The sequence below is a fragment of the Tinamus guttatus genome, unplaced genomic scaffold (assembly GCF_059628265.1).
Source record: "Tinamus guttatus ecotype Peru unplaced genomic scaffold, ASM5962826v1 Tinamus_guttatus_pri_ptg000676l, whole genome shotgun sequence".
In the NCBI taxonomy this organism is placed as follows: Eukaryota; Metazoa; Chordata; class Aves; order Tinamiformes; family Tinamidae; genus Tinamus; species Tinamus guttatus.
Window position 1 is genome coordinate 1,719,102 of NW_028289210.1, and position 24,479 is coordinate 1,743,580.

Below are 24,479 nucleotides of genomic sequence, written 5' to 3' on the forward strand. Positions count from 1 at the left end.
TTTTAGTTCACAGTCTGACCTCCTTGCTTGCTTTGTCTTGTGTAGAGTATGACCATGACAGAACAGCAAAAGCGACTTTGAGGAACAGAACAATTTCATGTCAATTACTCTGTGTAAGTTTTTCATTCTAAACCTCTCCCCATGTAGGATTCTGTGTGAGAATGTGTGTCTAGAACACTTTCTGTAGTACGAAGTTTCATGGTGAATTTTTTTTTCCTGCCTTTACATTTATTCACCAGTACTAAAGCACGATTTTAAGGGTGAGGATCTAAAATAAAGGTCTGTCTCTGCCTTGATTCTAACTAGTAAGTATAGCATGTCACCAAATGAAAAGCATCACTTAGTATATTCTCCCAAAAACTTGATTGTTAAAGAAATTTGCCATTGAAATGATCTCTTCAGCAACAGATTGGATAGAAAGCTGCAGGATATTAGCACCTCAGCTTTCTTGCATCTGGCCTGCAAAAGATTACAAGTGCAGTGACTTCTATTTGAGAGTGAGCAGAATTCAACTTTAAGTCAGACTTAGAGCTGGATATGTATGACAAAGCATGCAAATAGGGTAAAGATTATCAAATCATTAACTTTCACTAGATAACCATAGCAGATTACATATTAAAATGATTGTGCTGAGAATAATGGTAACAATCACAGCGTATGGGAGATATAAACAAGACATGGCTCAAATTATTTTGAGTCTTCACTGAATGACTATTCAAAGGGATAAATGCAGTTATTAACTTTTGCTTTTATTATGCTGAAAACTCTTCCTTCTAACTTTTATTGCACATCACATTATACAGCTTAAACTCTGAGTTCCAGAGAATTAATTGCCGAAAGACTGATCTTACTTTATGAAGAAAACTCAAATATGAGGTACTGTTGTCTGCATATACTGCTTTCTAAAAGATTTCTGTAAAAAAGGGATAATCTTACAGAGGAGTCATGACTGATATGCTAACTCTTAATACTTTTTTTATTTTTTCTTCTCTCCACATGATTTTGTTTTTCTTTAAAGCACAAATACAACATACGGGAAACATGCCACAGAATTTTTGTATTATACGAATCTGTTAAAATTTGCATAGCTGGCATCCAAACAAATATTAAGCTATCTTATGAGATAACATAAGGATCCAAAACATTAAAGGTAAAGAGGCAGTTGTGAGCCTATGTGCTTCTGGATTACCCTAGATCAGATCAGTTTTCAGTTAAGGTATCAGTCACAGACAGAATATATATGGCTATTCTTTAGAGGTATTTATTTTATTTCTTCCTAACTTTAATATTCAGGAAAATGTTAGATATGCAACTTTAGTTTTGGAAAGGGATTTGCTTTAGCTGGTATTAAAGCCAAAGTTTGATTAACATTCATTAAAATGTTAATTTTAAACAAAGCCTCTCAATTAGGTCAGGTTTCTCATACACATTAAAATGAAACCCCAGCTAGAGAAGAAGGAAAACACAAAGGGAGAAAGAGAAGAAAGGAAAAAAGATGGGGATGAGCAGACAAACTAATCAGATTTGGTGTTACCAGCCAGCGGAAGTTTTAAAAAAAAACAGATCACCGAGTGAAATCGTACATTTACTCGGAGAGAGCATCCTTTGACATTGCCTTCTAGGTGATCTCTGAGCTCCTCCAGCTTTCGATGGAGCTACATGTAAACATCAGAAAATGAATTGAAAAAGCAAGCTGTTCTCTTGTCACGTTTTTTTTCTTTTTTCTTTCGTTCTTTGTTTTACTTTTTTAAACAAATCATAGCATAACACATTTCTCACTGCCTTTGGCAAAACATTTCAAGACATCAAAGTGCTCTGCACAATACAAACATATATACTCAGTAAACTCTGCAACTGGATACAAAGCTTTTTTTTGCTTGATTAACATGGCTCTTTCAGTACAGGAAAAAATAGATATAAAAAAAAGCAAGGAACAGACTAAAGCTACTGAATTGGCTACATTGGCTACATTATTTATCTATTGGCAAGGCAGTGTTATAGGTTTTTTTCATTAAAATAATATTTTAGGAGTGAATTTTAACATACAGAAATCTTAATTCAGATTTTCCACTGTCTACATGGATATTCATAACAGATTTTAAATACCTTTTTTGGGTAGCGAAATTAAATCTTGGGCAGTCAGAGAAGGAAGCAGGAATCCTAAGATAGGTGTCAATATTAGAAAATTGAACCCCAGTGTTTTTTAAACTAGTGACTTTCATTCTGATGTCACATTCATAAAAATAATAGATGAATACTAGCCCTTAAATAAAGTACACCTCTTGCATATGTATTTGCGCTATGCACATACAATTGTATATGATGACCCAGCAGAACGTGGAAGTCATAATAATTACCTGCACAGCATTTAAAACACAGCAGTAGCTGTGGCCACCTGTGCTTTCCTCTGTGTGAATTCAGTGCTACTGAATGTCTGCTACAGACACAGCAGTCCATCAATCACACACGGTGCTCTTATATTCTCAAACCTCTTCCCAAAACACAAGATGAAAAGCTAAAGCCTCACAGACAGTGAGGAATGCTACAGGTGCCTCTAGATACGGCTTGTATAATCAAATTGAAACTGGCTTATTTTCCTACACTGAGGTCAATTTAAATGGTGCCATCACTGCAAAGTGGTGCATAATTAATCCTTCCCCTCCCCTTCTTTATGCTCAGTGAAATAACATTTTCACAAGGAGCAGCTGTAGAGGAGTGTTCAAGAGCAGAGAGGATGGCTTGTCCTGGAACAAAGGCAATATGCACACATATAGGAGTAAACAAAAAAAATCAAGGAGGCAGGAAAGCCAAGGAAAGTGCAGAATAAAATAATTAATTAGCGCTTGAGAAAGTGCTAAAAAGGAAATAATGTAGAAAAAAAAAGGTGAAAAATTGAATGGTTGAAAGAGAGGCAACTGTTGAGACGGAATCTTAACAGAATGGCCTAGACGGCGCATGATCAGCGTCTTGGCAAAGCTGGAGAATTTCCTGGGTTTTTAACCATTTAGTAGTGTGCAACACTATTCATGAGTGGGTATAGATTTAGAAATCTGCCTGTTCTCTTAAGCGCTCTAAATATCTGAGTGTGTTAGTGGAGACATGAAAAAGGCAGGACTTGGAACTGGTTGTTAGAAAACAGTGGCTCCACTCTTATTAGCCTCACATGGTCTCTCATTTCCTCTTTATTTCCTTTTTTTTCTGAATTAAAGGCTAGCTAGACACTAAAGCAGTCAGCTTCCTTTTACTGATCTTTTGCAGAATTAAATGCAAAATGCGTGAGCACTCTAAAAGTTTAATTGTTTCAAGGGGGGAAGCGGTCCTCTGAAGATGAGTAAGTCACTTCTCTGTGTAACAGGCAGTTAAGTGACAACAGATAACACAGATCAGAGAAGTGGTTTAATCATGATCCCCAAATGACAGCCACTTTGAGAAGGCTGCTCCTGTCTCTTATTTGCGATGACATTTAAAGCTAACTAGTTGGCAGCTTGCCCTCAGCAGATTGTTCTATGTGTAGCACAGAAACAAACAAAATGTGACCCAACAGCAGTAAGAATACTGAAATAAAAATGATGGAATGGTGAGAAATGGAAAAGCCCCTTCCCTCCCTCCCCTCACCTCCCCCTTCAAAAGGAAAAGTGTAGGCTATAGAAGAGAACTTGCAAAATAAATGTTAGAAACATATTTACTTTGAGGGATCCAACTCTACTAGCAACTCCTTTGCTTTCATCCGGCCGTCTAATTTGCTACAATGGGGGAAGATGGGTAAAAAAGACAGAAGAATAAAGAAAAAGTGAACTTAAAAAAATTTCCACACAATCAGTTAGCAGTACATGCAAGACATCAATTTGACTCTCTGAGACATCTCTAGAGGACAAGGACACAGACTTCAATTTCCGGAATAAACGATGCTTTACCATGTCATTTTAAACTTCCTTACTGATAATTTTTACATGCTGAATTCATCTTTTTTATTATTATTATTTTAGGAATACATGCTACTTATCTGATTTGGATATGGAGAATAATGAAGTCCTAAACTGACAAAAGAAAAAAAACAAAACAAAACAAAATCCCACAACTGTATCTTTTACTACAATTACTATCTGCATCAAATCACATGATCCCACTATGTTATTACTGTGAGCATCAAGCCTGACAAGTATCACTGCTGATACCTGACAGAACGCAATACAGATTTCTATTGACCCAGGTTGACAGATTTTAGCCATTGCTATCAAGATTCCCAGTTAAAAAATTATGCTGCCCAACCAGAAAATTTTAATGCCAGACCAACATTATATTTTTACTTAAATATGAAATATGCACACAATTTATTTTGCAACATCTCTTGCCTGATTCTTTTTCCTTTGTTAATGAAGTTTTATTCTTTTCCTGGATGATGCAGAGGAAGGAAGAAACAACTGAAACAGCTGCTTTAAAGGCTTTGTATTGCTAGCAGCATGTATAACAAACATGAGGTTTACATTTACACCATTTACATTACTCATTTACAACAAGAGGTCTTCTCAGAATTACTAATTCCAGTAAAAACCTCCTTTTTTTTTTTTTTTTTTTTTTTTACTGCTGTCACCTATGTCAGGTTATTTGATATAGAGAAAAGAAAAATAACTTGAGGAATATCCTTCTTAGTAATTTGAGTCAAGACTGAACTGATACTTTTTATTATCTGACAGTTGTTCCATATTTTATGTAAAATGGAATCAGTCCCATCCAAATGTAGTGGATCCTTTTAAAATCGTTTTAACAGTCATTCCTTTATGAAATCCCAGAAAGGAAGACAAAGACTGAATAGGCCTTGGAAATTCAACTATATGCTGGCCTGGGACATAATAGCAAAAGCAAAATTTATATTGCCACCACTTGATTCCAGCTGACCAACAGCAAAACTGGGAACAACATATTCAAAACAAGGTCAATTTATTTATTTTTTAATAACTTGCACAAGATTTTCAAGAAAAATAATGGAATTAATATATTAAGATTCTAAATATTCACTTCTGACAGGATGTACACTACTAAAATCCACTGGACTTTTAAGGAAATTGTTGCTTTCCTTCCCTAGTCTTATCACATGCGAATAGCATCTGTTTTGAACTCTCTCAAATGAAATGCCCACATTATCATTATAGTAGGACTCCAAGCAAACCTGCAAGCTACTCTAGTATTCTGACCAAGAACGAACTGTCATTCTTAAATGCGTCTCCTTTAGAACAGAAAGTCAGTTGAAGTATATGCAGTTATAACCTAGTTGTTCTATTTTTCCTAATTCAAAATTTAAAAAAAGACTCAAGAGAAAAAAGGGATCCTTGGTTGAAAAGAGAACAACTGAATTAGAGCAAAGGCACTTTGAGCAGTCTCCTGGTTCAAACAATAAGGCAAACTGAAGTAGAATCCAAATTCGTGATATTAATTTAAAACCTTTTTTTCCTATCAAATTTTCTCTAAAAAATTCGACATGTAGTGAAAGAAAAAAATGCTGGTAATGCCACACAACAACGTGGAAGCAGGATATTGAGAAAAATGTATACATACCATACAACCTTCAGAAAAAGTTGCATTCCCTTGAGGGTATTTTTTTTTCTGATAACTCCCAGTGTAGGTAGTGCAGCAGCTCAAGCTGTGCTGATGGTTTAGAATTCAGTCCAAGAAGAGGATGAGATTACCAAGTGCATAAAATTGCCATTTACTCTTTCTTCTCACAACTTGTAATTTTCAAGTGTTTAATTATAAATGCTTGAAAAGTTAAAATATAAGGAAATAGCCTAAAATCAAATCTTACTTAACATTTATGGCACAGTTAATTTCCAAGACAACAACTTTTCTATGGGAACCTTACACTATTCAGCATGCAGTTTGGATGCTTCTCAAGGTATGAATCACAGCAATATGAACATTGCACAAACTAGACTACATTTCTTTGGAAAATAGACAGAATATTGACAAAAAAAGCAACGTGCAGCAGGAATAGAAAAACTTTTTTTTTTTCATCATGATAAATGTCATAGAAAGGAATTCAGGTTTATCCCTATTTCTGGTAAATTCTTCCTGTTGAAGTTGGTTGATAAACGAGGATTTTGATAAATTGCCATGGATTACACACTCCTCATTTTTCAAACATTCAGCTTGATGCAAGAACTCTGTCATAGAGAAGGTGTGAACACTTGCAGCTGGGAAAGATCAGAGCAGAAACACTGTGGGTCTACGTGTTGTTAAGTCAAAAGCATCTGTACCCGTCAGGAATCTGTGTGAGCTAGGACAGTTTCTTGATTCTTCTATCACTGATTTGTAAAGTGAAAATGACAGTTCACCACAGGACTAACAAAAAACAAACAAACAAACAAAAACCCAAACAATGAAATGCAATTAAATTTTGGCATCTGAGGCCTTATGATTTCTACTTACTACTACTTTTATACCACAACACAAGCTATATGTGTTGTGATATTGATTATGAGACAGGCAGAAGCAACACTAAGTAGTTACTGCCAAATATTAGCTGAAAGAAATGCAGGTTTTGGAACAATCTGAACACGCTAAATGAAACTTTTCAGTATAAGGAAGGAAGGGAGGTCTCTGAAAGGAACGTTGCTGGAGACTCACAGGGCAAAATGCAGCAGCAGTTAAGGTTGCATTACAATGTCATCCCTGTTTTACTCACAAGGGAATAACAGTAGGAATTAATAGCTAAGGTTTAGCCACAGATGTCTGTTCTGAATCCTGAAGAATAAGATGGAGTCCAAACTTCAGTAGAATGACATGGGAAGCCAATGGAAGTGAACTCAGGGAGCAGGGAAACCAACAGAGAGCAAAGAGTCCTCATCAATGCTTAATGGACTTGAGAGAAGATAAATGAAAGAGTAGATTACCGCAGAACAAGCACTTCATATGAGCATACATCTCGTATGTGCTTTCATCATTACTTCACTACTTTCTAACATAGACTATGAGGAATTTGCCTGTTTACTTTCACTCTTGATTTTGCTCCGGAAAAAGAATTTAAAAAACACCTGTCTGGTATATAAGCCAGCAGACCTCCTCATAGGTCATAAAGAAAGAACAGAATCTTAACTTCTGTCATTAGCTGGACTTAAAAGCAGAATTCCAGAAGAAAACAAATGATCCGAGTTACTTAGCCCTATCCATCTTAGACTCCTTCCTCTTCCTAATAACCTACCCTGTTCTTGGTACATGAAAGCTTCTCTGCTTCTGACAAAGAAGCGTGAATTTTAAAGGATCTAAAGCTTTCAGAACTGTTTTTTATTTATACCCACTTTCAGCAAGTGGCTAAGTCCCTTCAGATCTCTTACAAAATCCTGATAAATACATGAACATTTCATATTGGTAAATCCCTTCTGATAGGATCAAACCATTTAATTTCAAAACAGAATAAATACAACCCTATCAAAGGAAATCCTTTACTTTTATGGTTTAAAAATATGTTACCTTCCTTATTCATTGGTCAGGCAGCCTTAGAATCATATTTATCAGAAGCAAGACATTATACTACACAACATATGAACCAAATTCTGATTATGTCTTGGGAATGTAAGAAAAACATAAAACATATTCCCTCAGAGCTCAATGATGAAAGGTGGATAGAGAAAACAATTAATACTACTTGCAGAAAATTCTCATACTTCACTACATCATATGACCTGAAAATAATTGTTTTTGCATTTGCCATATTCATTAACCCACACATCCATGGCAACTGTCCGGGTGAATATTTTCTGTTTTTAATTTGTTTTTGTTTTCGTTTTCCAGGAGAAGACAAAAAATGCTCATAGTTTCTTGCAGTCACTGCTTGAAGGTATTTATATAACCTGAAGTTGCCTTAAGCTCCTAACCTAAATCCTTTAAGGTATGTAAAGTTAAATGGTATGAATCCACTACTGAATTTTAAATCATGAGACCTGCCCACCCCATCTTTGTCAATGTCACTACAAACACTTATGTAGACAACATGTGTAAACCTTTTAAAAGAAAGTTTCTGGTTGTGAAACTCTGACATTCACAAGCTCCTATATGCTGTGAGAAAAGACTTTTTTCAAGTTGTACCTGCCAACAATCCCCTCCAGTAACAATGTGATCTCAAAACCCAGGACATCTTGTTAAGAAAGGAATCATCAGATTTGGAAATCTATAGCAAAACTATGCATATGATGTTCCTGTTTTCATTGCTTGGCTAATTCCTTCAGGAGAACTCCACAATAGATTTCAAATGTGACTTTTCCTTTTTTACCATGTGCTACTCAAGAGACAAAGGTAAAATAGAGAGAAGGAGCAATGGGATGAACCGTTCTCCAATCCAGGTTAACACAATGAAAAGTTGTATGATTCAGTGAAGAGGCAGGTGAATATATAAAAACAACATTAAAAAGATCTTAAAGATCTTATCAACAGAGACACATATCTAAGCACTATAATCCAACTAGCAGTGGTTTCACAGCAGTAGACTAGGAACAGAAAAAAGAGATATGCTGGCAGGAGCAAATAAGGGAATTGAATGCAAAGGTTCACATCTTATGAAGATGGAAGATGTTCTGATTCTTTCCAACGTTTGTCAAAATTCATGGGACAGAACAAACTGAAGAACAGTCACAACTAGAAATAAGGAATAAATTGTCAATATTCTGAAGCTGTCAAGAAGTCATTTTAATTAGTGGAGTAATGTCATAGTGCTTGTTAATACATTTCATGTGGGATGCTCTAACTTCCCACATTCAAATGATATATTAAAAAAATACCCATACAGCCAGTGCTTTCTACAACCCTTACTTGTGGAAAATATTGCCAGAAAATTCAGAACTCCCACTACAATTTTCTTCTCTAATAAGAACAGTACTATATACCCAATAAACAGTTTCTATTGTTATTTAACCATTCTGTCATACTTTAATATCAAAAATGTTAAGTGTGGACGGGACCTTAGGAGATCAACAAGTCCAAATTCTGAAAGTAAATTAATTTCTTTCTTAGTGAAAAATGCTTTATACATAACTTTTACATTCATAGCATTCATTTGTGAAAAAGACACTTTAATCTGAAGAAATTTTTACTCCTGTAGTTTTAGACCACACAAACATTAGCCAGGCAGAGATTCCTAAACAAACAGGGAGTATTATCAATGAACCAGAATATATGCATGTGCAGAAGAAGGAGTTAACACAGTGCATGTAGAGGAACCACTGGTACCACTCAAATGCCAGTATTTTGCAGCCTTGTAGTTTAGCACAAGCATGTTATCACCAGTTAATGCTCGGCTAACAGATGCGACAGCAACAATAATGTAGCTATGTCCTTATACAGGCGTTTTTGTAACATGTTTATATCAACATGTTTCTTGTTTCGCTAACATCTCTTGACTTTAGTGAAATGCAATTGTCAGAATTCAAAGCAAAAGGTTGGCAGATACAATGCACAACCAGGGCAAAATCGATTATAATAAATACCTACATTACATTTTCACTATTGTTAGAGATTTAATATCCTAAATTTCATTTACACTAGACCCCAGAGCAAATGAGGGTCAGGTCCTTATTTTCAGTGTGCACTTAACAAATGACACAGAGTTTATGCTGGCCATGTCTTGAAGAGGTTGTAAGAGATGAGCAATGGAGCAGATTGGCTACTTTTGGCAGAGGCACGCACAGTCCAGCTGGAATTGTATGAATTGCAGATAGACTTGCACAGCTTTCAAGGAATGCTGGAAATCAGCAGGTTGCTTTGGCTTGCTCAGAGCTGTGTGCTACTCAGACTCGACTACTTATCCAAGCAAACCGATTTAGAACAAGTTCAAGTAATTTAGACTTAATTCTAACATGGACATCTATGCATGAACATATAGAAACTAAGGGTTACCTTAGGCCTGGAGCTAAGGGTTACCTAGGCCTCCACCTTGGCCTGGAGCTTACAGTTGCACAACACTCCTGTCACACAGCCCAAGTTTCCCAAGCCATTTTAGGCACACAGGACTGCCTTGTCCCAGTTCGCCCTATCCACTCAACCCTTACATCACATTTCTCAAGTCAGTGCTTTCACTTCTCTGTCTTCAGCACCACTTCAAGCATGTCCTCACACTTGGAGCATCATTTATTCTCTGGCTTTCCCCCCACAAACAACAACAAAATTTGGAGCTTTGGAAAACCCAAATACATGTTGCATTTATCAGAAATCCATCTGGGCAAGCAGGGAAGTTCATGTTTAAGAAAAAAAAGAAAAAAAAAAAAAGAAAAAAAAACCCCACATGGTAAGTCCAAGGTGATGAGGTTTTGAATTCTTTGTACATACCTTTCCCAAACTGACAATTCAGTTCTAAGCATGCAGCTCTTTTGCCTTGTTGCCCTTAGTTGAACCAACGTCCTTAAAGCTAGAAATACATATACAGTGGCTCATACTTAAAAGGAGGATAACATTCTTTAAACATTTTAGACAGTAAGCTAGCTCCTATCAAGGATACCCGGGTAGTCACTTTGAAAGCTGCCTCATCAATGAGGTCACTTGGAAGTGACCCAGTGGTGGGAAAGGTAGGTTATAAAGTAAAGCAGTGAAGATATTTGCTCACTTTGACCACTTTTAGCAGCAAAACTAAGGTAGAGCAGTCTGCATTAGGGCTGAGTGTTATAAGGCAAGACCCTTCTTTCTGATGGGTCAGAGAGGCTTTCAAGGGAGGCGTAAAACTTATTAAAGACCCATGTATTTATGGCACGTTTTCAAATGATCTGTAATATCCTCTACTTTATCCTTTTAACTAAGCAGTACTATGTTTGAAAGACAATCATTTTAAAAATTTATCATTTTTAAAATGGTAAAATATTTGTCGTGCCTATTTCCTCACATCTATGCCTGAAGACCTGAACTGTAAAAGAGAAGAGAAGGGTTTGTGAAGATACTAGGAAGCAGTGTACTCACTGAAGCTCCTGGAAAGGCACAGTTCAAATGATCAGAGAATAAGCTCAGAAGCTGGAGATAAGGCAGAAAGATTCTGTTCAGTTTACAGAAGCTTAAATACATGAGCGTCCGTGGCTGGACACTAACAACAACCTGGGAATCTTTGTCCGCGCTGACGGCACCTTTGAATCAACCCTTTGTCCAAGGAGGCTGCCTGTGAGCTTTGCGAAGCCAACAACGTGTTGCAGAGAATTGCCAGGCCAATGCACAGAATTGAGTGCTCAAAGATTTTCTGATTATTTAGAAAACAGTGCATTTTAAAAGAAAATAAAATCAGTCTTAACAAATAAACTGTAATGTCTGAGTGGTGCAAATCTGAGACTGCAAATAGTTGGTCTGAAATTTTGCCAAACTTGTTACATTTTGTTATGGGATGCTTTGCATAAATCTAATATAAGGCACTCAAGCTCAGTTTCCAAAAGCCTTTTGAGAGAAATCAACTCCAAATACAAATGTTTTGAATTTCTCAGCCTAAAAGCCTCCACTTTCTCATATATTTTCCCCTAAATTCATTCAAAAATTATCACTGTTGCTGCTTTAAATAAAAAACTCTTTAACTGAAGTATATGCAGGCCTCAGTTAATCTTAATATGAGTAAATGCCTAGAGAAATTCTTGACAAAAAAAATGTGCAACACTATGTGAATGATCAGAAACAGATAAACAACCTCTTTCTTTTCTTTCAAACAAACAAGTATGCTGTTGAAGCCTTACCGAACAAATCAGATTCTATCCCTGCTCTAACTTTTTTTCTTGAATGCTCTTTTTGAAAGGATACTATATACCTTGTCTTTTAAAATTACCAAAAATAACCAAAATGGTGAACAAAACATAGAGAATGTTTGTTTTCACATCCCTGATCCTAAACAGTGAACATTATAACAAAGCAGAAATAATCTATTTAAGGCATCTATGGATAAATTTTGAATGTAATAAAAATATGAATTCATTAGAATCATTGTCATTGTAATTATCTAAACACATTCTTATACGTCATCTTCAGGTATCTGTGGATGGAATAACACCTTCATAGTCATCCAATTTCATTCTCAAATTTTAACATGTCATCACATTTTTTTTTCAAGATTTGGGTGGCTATTGTCTATTTTACTAAGGAAGGAGGAAAAAAAACCCTATTTTCTTATCTGTTTTCAAGAATCAAGCAGAACTAGTTAAACAGACTGCTGATGATTCAAAACAAGACAATTCCCTGGAGCTCTTCAGTTCCTGCTCCATTTTCTTGCTGCATACACAAAATCACAACAGGGACGATAGCATAAGACTCATATTCTATTAAACAAAAAGGCAGTGTAGGAACTTCATCAAACACTGGCACCGCACTCAGCACATAATACCAATTTCTGCATACAGATTCAGAATACAGAATTGGAGAAGCACAATCCTAAGGCTTACATGAACTATAGGCTAAAGGGCATCTAGCATACACTGTGAAAAAACAGGGTAATTAGAATTGTAAGTATAAAACAAAGTTGTATTTAACAGGAGAAACAACTGTAGTAATAAATTTAGAATGACTGTTTATGAGAAGGCTGGAGAACAGATTGTGACACTTTGATTCTAAAAACCATCATCTTTATTCTCTCATTGCCTGTTACTGGGTGTTTATGCTTAGTAATCATTACAATTTGGAATGACAGGGATTGTAACAATGATTTCTAACCTTTCTGGATGAATTTCTGGGTAAATCTGTTATAGCGCTTGCTCTCACTGCCTGCTGGTTGTTGTTCCAAACTGTTATTTATTGCACTTAGAATAGGTAAAGTGGAACCACATTAAAGAAACAAGTGAAGCAGCACTGACAGAGCACATCTGTTCCTCTGGTATGAGTCTACAGTTCTTAGGCTCAGCTGTGATAAAAGATTATGCATATACTGCAAACTGCCAGAGGCACAGAAAGCAGATTACACACACCTATAGGTATGAGCGATAACACTAAGCCACACAGTAAGTAGCACAAATATTCTCTTCTAACTGGGAACACAGGAACTTCGCAGAAGAGTGCTAAAGAAAAAGCACATTGTACCTTAGTACATTTTTTTTCTAGAAACATGCTAGGGAAAGACTTGTTAAAAATAGCAACAATTCAAATACAAGGCTGATAGATATAGTGCAAGAATCTGCTAAGTGAATGAAAGCAATGAAAGGAAACTCTCGGAATTTAATAGCATTCTCTCAGGCAAAAGCCCAAAAGAAAATGTCTTTTCTGCCTTCGACAGACAAATAGATGAAAGATTATTCTCATTAGATGGATCACTGTGCTGACCTAAAAGTGTAAGTGTAACACGATTCAGAGAACTCAGCTTTTGCAAAGAGAACATCTGTCTCCTTGGGCAAAAAAGGAACTAGAAACAACACCTTGATATAAAAGAGTACGACAAAAAATTCTCAGAATTCACTTATAGTCTGTGCCTCTGTCTTGAAGATATCTCATAAGTTCTATGAAAAAAGAGGAGATGCTGAGACACAAATTTTGTCATAAATGTTTATGAGAGACTTGCATTCAGGCTCAGTGTTTCTTTCAGACAAATAACCAATTTCTTGAAGAGTTCTATTTGTTATCACATGAGACCAAGAATGACTTCACTGTTGTACAATACAATGAAAGTCCCCAATTGCTTGGGTTACATGGAGATAGATGTTATCTCATCCGAAAAAGATTTTTAATAGGGATGCAATAAATCCAAAGTGAATAGCTCTCCACATATGACGTCTTGAAAAATGCACTTCTCCTCCTCAACAGGCAAAAGTATTATCTAGTGAGGAAGACAAATGACCACCTTTCATCAGGCTTTTGCCAAACCACCATTCTGACTGAACATGAGATGGCAGACAGCTGAAATAGATTCTTGAAATCCTTTGACTCTGTTTTCTCTTATGGAGAAAAATAAAAAGCCATGCCAAGGAGGTTACTAGGACTATGGCAGGCAGCTTCCTAAAAGCAAAAAAAAGGGAAAACTAAGCGTGTGCTAGAAACTGTTAAGAACCAAACGCGCCTTGTGAAGGAATTTAAAACAAAAGACAAAATTCTCTAGACTTGCCAAAAAAAAAAAAAAAAATCTGAGATTGAGCAGAGATCAAAGGTGATTGAGTAGAAAAAATAATACCTTGTTTGAAATCTGAATTAAAATTATAATACACAGTATGAAAACAAGATAGGCAAGATAATGAACAGGAATCAGTAGAAAGCTGTATTTCTTTTGATAAAGTAGTTGCTTTTACAAACAGAAAATGTGGGATAGGAACATACAGAAATTAAAACATTTGTTGGTCAGACAAAGGAATAACTGGGTGGAAGATGACAATATGTTTTGCTTAAATAGCAACAATCAGACTATGGAAAAGTTATGAATATAGCTTCCAAATGTAGAGACTGATTTTGTCCAGTATTTTCAATGTTCTTGGCAATAAAAAAAAAACTTAAGAGTACTCTCAGATGAATTTGGGAGACCGACATTATGCAATCTTGAAGCAATTTCATTAGCAGGTATAATCTACTTATAACTTTGAAGACTGCAGTAGAAGAAATGGGTTGGAACTTAAACTTTGAACTAATGTGCATCTTTGTTATGAAGGTCCTTGCTTATCAGTATGAAAAAAGACAAAGATGAACCTATTGTACAATACATGGATAAAATCTAATTTAACTTCGATCACTCTGAGGAAGGTGAAATTTAGAACAAATGAGAAAAGACTTAAGACAATCTGTTTTACATAGAAAAAATGAAGGATCTTGACTTAATTTATAAAAATGAAACTGAATGGTTCTCTGTCTCCCCTCTATAAATCTATAAGAACCAATCCACAAATGAGAAAAGAGCTATTTAAAAACCCAATAGTGGCATAAACTGACCGAGGGAAGTCTGAAATTATAAAAGTATCTTGGAGGCTGCAGTGGAGACAAGAAACTATTTTTAGTTTACCAGTCTGAAACAGAAGATCCGATTCAATGAACAAGGAAGTTTCCTTTACTTTTACACTATTTTCCAAAAGTTTTTTTGAGGGTGAAACTGGACCTGAGAGACTATCATACTTGCTAGAGAATCCACAGCTTGAAGATATATCTGAAGACATATTTACATCAGACATGAAAAAGCAATGTCTGTCCTTGAGATTATTGCTTCTCTCTCACTTTTTGCATCAGGTAGATGCTACCTACCTCTGGAATGGAACCAATGATTGTTTACCTCAGATGATACATTTATTACATGAGCAAGCACATCTTGAAATAGCTTTCTTGGTCTGAATATCAAGTTTTGCTCCTGCAAACACATACCTGTAGCTGCTGCTAGATCACCACTGCTTTTCACAGCACTATGGGTTGTATGCACACACCAAATAGAATACAATAATTATTATTATGCTGCCAATCTGTGAAAGCATGGTGTAATGGCAAGACTGTGGACTTGAGGCAAATACCTTGACTCTAGAGCAAATGAATATAGACTTTACCTTAAGAATACTCTTTGAAAAATATTACAAATTAGATATATTAAAATTAGTAGGAATGGAGAGAAAGAAGAAATAAAGAAAGGTTGACGGGAGGGGAAGCACCAGGAGGCACAGCAGAAGAGATTCAAGCACAACACGTGTTGATGGCACATAGATTATAAATTCATTCAGAGCACAGCAGGCCATGCAGCTTCTCAGCATACCCACCAGGGAAACAAAAGCCTAAAACAGGGGACATTCCACACCCAGACTAAAAGAACTAAGCCACTCAGAGATGGTTTTGGCATGATAATACACAAGGTTAGATAAAGAGAACAAAGCACAGTGAATAAATACTTGATTCAAGAAGTGGAGTCAGATGGAGAAGGAAAATCTTAAACACTGCTAGGTCCTAAAGTGTGAAAAAGACACATCCAACACCAACTTATGGATACTAGCATAACAAGAAAGCAAGGGAGGTGGTGGAAGACTTGCCCCATCCTGCAAATCATTGCTCGGAATCCTGACCAGACCAGGCAGACATACATCTTGGTGCCTTTGAGCATGTAGACACAAGAGTGGGATTAAGATCTGATTACAGTAGGAATGACTGCTACAGGAAATTACAGTATTAGAAGGGACTGAGGCACTGAAAAAAAATACTAGAAGAAAACCAAACTCCTACAAACCTAGCATGTGACTTCATGAAAATTCAGCAAAAGCATGCAAGGTAGTTATATTCTTGATCTATATTTCAGGAAGAAACTAAAACAAATCAGTTGGCATAGGTAACAAGTACTGATATATCAGAAAGACAGACAGAAATGCATGAAGAGGGAAGTATATGTTGCTCCAAGGGGCCAGCTCCAGCAAGACATCAAAGTGGCTGTTAAATAGCAAACAGTCTTAACAAGAGTCAGTGACCAGACTTGGACTTTGCTATAATAAAAACGTAGCTAACAATTCTTTCATAGTCATTTCTAAATTGAGATGCTGAATGAAAGACAGATATAACTTCACTGGTGTTTGAAAAAAAAATCAATAGAGAGTTAAAATTTGAGATTTTGGATAGGTGCAGAAAAAGTGCGGATAAGGAAACTAATGAGAGAAGGATACATAACCTTTCCTTTTCTTGAAGTAATGCCAACCTGAAATTACCAGAATTTGAAAAAAACTACCATTTTGCACTTGAAGAAAGCAGAGTAATAAAAAGTCTTGGTCCCAAAGCTAATAGAAAAAGAAATTCAAGGAGCTACTGAGAAGTTGCTGCAGCATAAGTAAAAGTAGGTCAGAACTCATGAAATGCACTTCTGAGTTAAAAAGTCTGTTGCAAAAGAATATTTTTTCTGGAGGAATACCAATGCAGAAAAGTTACTATTTGAAATATATATTTAGATACATATATATAGGCACACATATATATTTGCCTGGAAAAACTGGAGAGCTTCTTTCTGAGGCATTTCAAAATTTCTCTAGATTCAGCAAAAAATAGTAATCTATAGCTTAGGAAAACCTCAGTTCATTAGTACAAATGAGAAATGCAGAAAACATGTTGGGCATGCGAGCCTCTTTGTATGTCTCCATATATAATGGGTGTGAAAAGTAGCTGATTCTATGAATTCAAGAATTGTTCTGTACATATAACCAATTTCTAGCTGCTCTAACATCCCTCAAGAGCCCTGTTGTAACAGTTCTTCAGCATGAGACAAGGAATTGAGCCAGATTTTGGCACTGTTCTGTTTAATACAGACTGTGTTCACTGCTCGTACAACTTGAAAAACATGTATTCAGGAAAAAATGCAGTTAAATAAAACAAAGTCGATTGATTATTAAAATTTAACATTCACTTTAAATATGGTGACATAAATCTTTATTTTGTCCTTCTAAAGAGTTGCTGACATAGCTATTTTGGTATTAACAAAAAAAGAAGTACTGTATTTTTCAACATTTTTAGATGGAATTAAACTCTGTTTTTATTATTTACAAGGCTTTTTGTTTGTTTTGTTTTGTGACATTCCAAGCACATCAAGCTGCTTTTTTCTTAGGTTCAATGCCTTGCTGTGGCATTTAGTGTTTCTGTATAACAACGATCAGTATTCTTAACCAGAATTTAAACTAAAAATTAGACTTGTTTGGATTCAACTGTTCACATGACTTGTCAGGACTAAACATCTGAAATAATGAGAAAAAAAGGCAATGGTTATATGGAAATTATACCAGTATCCTGATTAGTAATTGATTTGGGAAACACTGCTGCACTACGTTGAGGAAAACCTAAGAGGATACTGGAGACTGGCACACATTACTAAGTGGTATTTCTCATCTTAAGACAACTATGGCTATTTTCTACTCCAATTTGAATTCTTTTGTTATCTCTTTTCATTAAATCTAATTTATCCTGGTATGTGCACTGAAAAAATGAAAAAAAAGGAAATGATACCCAGAAACAATCTCTGAAACACTGGAACTTCTAACAAGATCAGATCACTACCTAGGTAAGCATGGGTGCCCAAAAGTTGCTATCTGTTTTACAAGAAAAAGCGAGAAACCCTTGCTGTGCTTGGAGTGTGATATCTGCCTAGATAGCCTAACAAATTCAAAATATCCTTTCAATTTTTCATACTCCTCTCCTATATGACTGGCAGATGGCTTTGGCAAAGCGCTTGCTCTTTATTTAATCAAGTTCCCAGGCAGCAAAAATGACAGCATATAAAAACTTCAAATTCATGCAGAAAAAAGAATAAATTGCAGAGTTCAGCATATATAGAATGTCAATGGGAAAAAAAAAAAAACAAATTATTTGCTCAGTATTAGCACTTAATTTTTGCCAAAACAGTTAAGTATCACTGAATTTGCTGAGATTCCTAAAGCTGGATATGTATTCTTAGGATGCAACCACCTGGCAGCTATAAAACAGAGGAAAGCCAAAAGCTGAGCAGGGATATCATTTTGCTGCTCACCACTTTAACTAAACAAAAAACCTGATCCATTCAGGCAGCACTTCTGACACAAACACATAACTGCTTCTGCCTGCGTACAGAGAATATTAACACTGACAACCTATTACAGAAGTAGAAAATGAAAAAAAAAATGAAATGCAGATCTAGTGGAGCTCTGCAGAATACTACCAAAATTTAGCCAGTCTCATTGTGAATACTGCACTTTGATTAATTTCTAGAACGTCCCACAAATGCCAAATAAGCATTTGATTCTAAGTAGAATCAATGGAATAATCTAGGGGGAAAAAAAAGGCAGCAAATGGTAGGTTAATGCCGTGTATAAAATGATGTACAGTTCTGTATTTACCTTGAAAGGAATGTCTCGCATTAGAAATATTTAGGTAAGGACTTTTTGCTGTTCATGGCAGAAATCTTTTCCTTGAATGCAACAGAACATTTCTAGGGCTCATATTTCTCCAAGATTGTGCAAGTATTTCAAGCATTACAAATTTTATTATGCATTTACATTTGTTATATTGTTTTCATCTGGATGATCATCTTAAGAAGAAATAATAGAAATCACAGTACCAAATGCATGTATTTACTTAACCAAATGTACACAAAATATTCACATTATAGATAAAACTATGATTTCCAAATCATGTCCTAAAAAATAACTTATTATGATATAAGAATTCCTGGTAAGCAATTTGATCTTTCCTCAATTTCAAACGAAATAATTGACAAAGTTATTCTCAATTTTATCTGTTCCCATCTAACGTCATTACTTCACACAGAAGTTGTATATTCAAAGGCACAGCCACTAAAAATATGGAGAGAAAAAAAAAAAAGCCAGTTCTAGTTGCACATTTGTAACTCATTTTAAGTGTGGAAAACCTGTATGAATGTCCAGAGATGGTGAGATGGTTTAGACGATAAAATATTTTTGCCATAGAATTAATTTTCACTAGTCTATTTTTAAAAGTTCAATCCATTTTCCTGACCTTTTTTATTTCTGAAATCCTCTGCAATTGAAACATTTACATCAAAATTACTAGCATTTGATATTTTTATACAAGGAATATTACATCTTTAAGGGAATTCAAATTTAATGATAACACAGTTCTTATTAGGAGAAAGATACAGAAGACTGAAGGATGTGATTAACTAGCAGAATTACATTTCCATTATAGTAAAAGGAGTGGATCCAGGTGTGGACTGATTAGATAAGTAACTTGCTAGAATCTAAAAAAATTCTGAAATGTAACCTTGCTTACTCATTTTAGCTGCCCAATAGCTATAATGCTTTTTTATTATATCTAGTAAAAACCTGTTTATCACATCTATATTCATGTAAGCGTGTAACTTAATACCAGTAAGGGTTTCATCTGTATCATTAAAACCAAAAAAAGGATAGCTGGAAAGAAGCAGATAACCAGTAAGTAAAGTAAGGAAAACAGATCCTTTTTCTTAAGCAGAATATAAATATCAGGAACAAAGTAGTAAAATGGAAGAAGAGTCCCTCTCATAAGTACTATCTCTGCTTTCTTAGGTTTCCTCATTATCAAAGATAACACCGAAAGAAACTTTGCACATTAAAATAGAAAAACAGAATATCAGTGAGAATCATAATCTTGTGAAGTGCAAAGTGAATATCTCTTGTCATTGAAATGTATTCCTGGTGATAATTTAAATCCTGCTTAGTCTTCCATATCTGTTTCATTTCACTTTGACACATGACGTTGACAAAAATTAAATATTGATTATGCTTGTTAAATATAGGAGAAGCAAAGACTTGAACTTGAGAGATATACTTTTCTTTCACAGTAATTTCATCTTTTTAAGGGTAGAAAATGAGGAATTTTGAAGGTTTGACTCACTCCTTTGTATGTATTCAAGTTATTCTTTTAAGTTATCTGAAGTAGGTCTAAAATGACATGTTGTAAGTTAAAAACAAAATGAAACAAAAGAAGTCAAACAAAGCAATCATAAAATCTCTCTATATTCACAGAAAGAATTTCACACTGATTAACCTATTGCTTTTGTACTTGAAAAAAACATTGTATTTAAGATCATGGAAACACCACCCAAGCACACAGACAAAATTGTTGTAGGATCTCATAATTTGAGCAGATAATTAAAATAACAAGAAAAAGCTGAGAGCCCCTCATGTTTAATGTTTGCCATATGGGCATTCATCACACTCATTCAACCTGTTGAGAAAGTAGTAAAATTTGAAGAGGGTCACAAGCATATCGTAGATGGTAAAAATATATCTGCTATAATCATGGTCAACTTTATGGATGAATGATTGAAGAAAGCTGGACTGTTAGCGCAATTTCCCCTTGAGTAAAACTTAAGATTGCCTTTGTATCTGAATACGGTCTAAAAGCTCTTTGCTCAAAATCCAAATGCCTTTTACAGTACAAGAAAGGGGCTCTATAGGGATTTATTAAAAGCTTAAAGAACAACTGAGGTCACTTAGTTTTGAGGATGTACCTAAAGATAGATGGAGCAGTCCCAGCACAAATTTGTCTTGAAAAGTCCTGACCTTACAAGTGTTTACAATGAAAAGTATAACTCCTTCTTTTATGAAAGAATTAAGCTTTTCAAGACTAGTCAAGATCTGTAGGTTTTAACTCATTATATATCATTTACTACTTTGTTAGATTTTTAGAAAATATGAAAGACAAAATGTAAAGTTATTGTAAATTTAAAATTATATTTCATATTTTATGTCTGCCTACATGCTCTTTGTGTACGTATAAGCAACATTAATTTTCACAAAATCAAGTCGTGAAAAGGTAACGAATTTTTCTAGCAGACGAGTCAAGGGTGGTAGTGGTAATAGTGGTAGCAGTGGTGGTGGCAGTAGTAGTAGTAGGAGAAGGAGGAATAGTAGTAACACCCTCTCCTACACTTTCTCTCCATTACACTCATACATTAGCAGCTTGCTACTTCCATACATTCAATATAGATCCCATCACTGCAGCAACCTGTTTTTTTTTCTTTTTCTTTTTCTTTTTTTTTTTTCCTCCTGAGACACACAATTTTCTGCTATGCACATTTAAGACAAAAATACAGTAACAAAATCGTGCAATGAAATAAACTGGAATATGTAGTTCACAGACATCTAGAACTTCTAGCTTTTTGGCTGGACCACAACTCCAAGGAAAATGCATAATCAAAGAAAACTTTAAATTGCTTTTTGCTGAAAATTTCTCTCATGTTTCAGGTCATATATACATGATTAAGAGCTGTGAAATGAGTTTGTAAAGCATAACATGAGAATATTAAAAAAGATATACATTTACAAATTAAAGAAAATTATCTAGAATATCAACTGGATACTACATTACATTTACCTTCATCCACACTATAGTGTGATGCAAGGAGTCCAGGGTAAATTACATTCATATTGCGTTATTAGAAAGCCAGGATCCAGAAGGAAAAACATAATGAGATCAGTGAATTCACCTAGACATACTGAAAATCTTCAGGAATATGAATGAACCATATCTCTTGTAAACTTCATGCAAAGTTTGAGAACTTGAGGGGATGAAAAAGGAAAGGACATAAGGATAACAAGAGTGGATAGAGTTTTGTTTTCCTTTAAAGTAACAAGCAAAACAACACAAGACCTAAACGGCCAAGGAGCTTATACTTCTATGTAAAATCCAACTTCTAGATAATAGGAACAGGCAAGACTACCCTTCAAGTTTATTTTGTAGCTCTTAAAAGTTGGGTTTTCTAAAGTCTTTCTCTAAGCTAGCTTGTACCACCTGCTTTTAGAAGACACTGTAGAAAAGCTGGACTTGCTCTGATCCTGCATGGCAATTCCTGTGTTATAATAGTGGTGTCATTTCACATGTTTTGTACAAAATTTGATCCTGCATTTATAACTGAAAATTGTGGCATATCATGAAATGACAAAGTTGAAAAGCTTTGAAAAGCTTCAGATTTTTAAATCTGTTTCAAAATTCTTGTAGTTTCTTTCTAATCTCTGAATCCTTGAGAAGAATCTAGAGGAGTCCATTCTGCTTCACCCCATACAAGCTTTACTCCTTACCACAGTAGTATCTTGCTTAAAAGATGCAGGCTTCATTTAGAGCTATTTCTTAGCAAAGATAGCTCTTTTTAATGTTGTCATTGGTCTGTTTTCCTTTGATCTCTTCTGTTTTGTTAAGAGGCAGAAAAGTGAGTGTAGTTTCTCTATTTTGAATTCCTCTCTTGCTCTGATGATTCTAATGTAATATGCTTTAAGATTTTAATTTTAAGACATCAGATGACATTTTTTAAGCCAACGAATGAAACACTTGCAGAGAGAATTCACTGAAACTCTTCAGTAGACCAAATATATATATATATATATTTATATATATATATATATATGAAATGAAGCTTACTTATGTTGCCCACTGTAAGAATTTTGATTTTGTTGTAACGAAGGTGAGTATTGCATAAAAAGTTTCCATCATCTAAATAAAAACATTTCCATGGGTGGTTGCCAGTAAACCTTGCTTGCTGATAGAAAAGAATGAGGTAGCAAGTAAGAAGAACCAGCAGATGTTGACAATCACTTTAGTAAGCAGAATAATCCTCAAGGATCATGAAATAGATGAGGAAGAACATTATTGTTTGCCATCTGCTACAAATCTATTAATATGTCAGTATCTAGTGCCACGGAAAGATCTTTGTGATATGAACCCGTAAAGTGAATTCAGACAGAGAGTTCTTCTGTTGAAAGCAGTCCTGCTGAAAGTAAATAACAGGTTTTGCCACTGTTTGATTCACTTAGTTTTTGATGTATTTAAAGTTTGACAAAGCACACTCATAGAGTTTATCTAAATGATTAAATGACATAGCATAATCAGTAAGAACTGAAAAATAATCCCACAAGGTTGGCATTAAAACTTTCTTTCTACTCAATTTAGAGTTGTTTCCAAATGTCAGGCAGCAAATATCTACATTTGTGCAAAATGATTTCACTTGAAACTGTCTTAAATACATTAGTACTAGAGTGGGGCAGAACTGCCCCAGCCCAGGCTAGAAATTTGCGCATATATTTTGTTCACAAAATACTACTTGCTGAATGCTGTTACTCAGTGGCAGGATTATCTATATTCCCTGAGATATTAAAGACATTCAGGGGATTAGCAATTTCATGCTGAAATTCATGACTGATAATGCAAGAGAGAACATGGAACTTCAGTAATCATAACATGTTCATAGACCCACATCCTAAATTGTGCAACAGTACATATGGAAGGAATTATACTATCTTACATTTATCTATTATTTGAAAAATACATCCCTTGCATGCGAAACAACCTTCATCAGCAGAGGGAAACATTAATCTTAAATTTTATTTCTGAGCATGGAGCTTGCAAGGCATAAATGTACTTACTTTTGGTGTTGGGCAGGATGCAGTGGAGAGACGCGAAGTGGCCTGGGCACGAGGCGATTCTGAAGGGGTAGTGCTGAGGGAGGCTGTATCACGTGGGAGCACCTGAACACCACGAGAGATAATGGAATCTGGAATCTTAAAATGAAGGGAGAGAGAATTATTAGTCGAAAATATACTGTATTTAAAACTTAGTCAAAAGCTTACATCTAAAGCTGTTTAGAATATCCTGATCTTCAGTCTGCACTCTTCCTCACACTCTGTGCTGGCAGTAGTAACACCATATGAATCAGTTATATTGCAATATATAACTGAAGCTCAGAAAATGGGAAAGTCTTAAAGTTTAGGAAATTAAGAATAAGAAATTAATGTTTTTCCTATTAGGTCTGCTTCAAAATGAGCTATGACCCACACAAGTGACTCCTGTGCTATGGCCTAGAGGGCAACAGACTTCCCACTCTTAGTCAGAAGACAGAAAACCAACTACTGACTAGGCCCCTCTGAGAGTCTCTGAAAAAACATCATGTACTAAGAAAATAGTCTTCTTTCCTTATATCAAAGAATTTATTTCTACTACAAAACTTCCGTTAGGTAAAGTTGATGTTAGTAAAAGCTGTAGGCCTCTCTGAAGGCAGTCCAGGCAAAAAATAATAATAATAATAAAAATATCATCCAAAGCCATCACCTGTGTTTAATATTATTAAAAACAACAAAAAA

At 35.2% G+C, this 24,479-nt stretch overlaps 1 protein-coding gene across 8 annotated transcripts in view; it reads right to left on the reverse strand.

Annotated features, from left to right (window-relative positions):
• The window catches only part of GPHN (gephyrin), a 254,183-nt gene that overhangs the window by 63,707 nt on the left and 165,997 nt on the right, over positions 1-24,479 (reverse strand). For 3 of the 8 annotated variants that reach the window (XM_088536549.1, XM_088536548.1, XM_088536547.1), the window contains 3 exons: positions 23,766-23,900; positions 3,687-3,743; positions 1,584-1,655 (listed from right to left, as the gene is read on the reverse strand). In XM_088536549.1, the coding sequence (XP_088392675.1) occupies positions 1,584-1,655; positions 3,687-3,743; positions 23,766-23,900 (264 nt within the window). The remainder of the gene's footprint in view (positions 1-1,583; positions 1,656-3,686; positions 3,744-23,765; positions 23,901-24,479) is intronic. The other 5 variants (XM_088536553.1, XM_088536550.1, XM_088536552.1 and 2 more) reach the window with 2 other exon arrangements.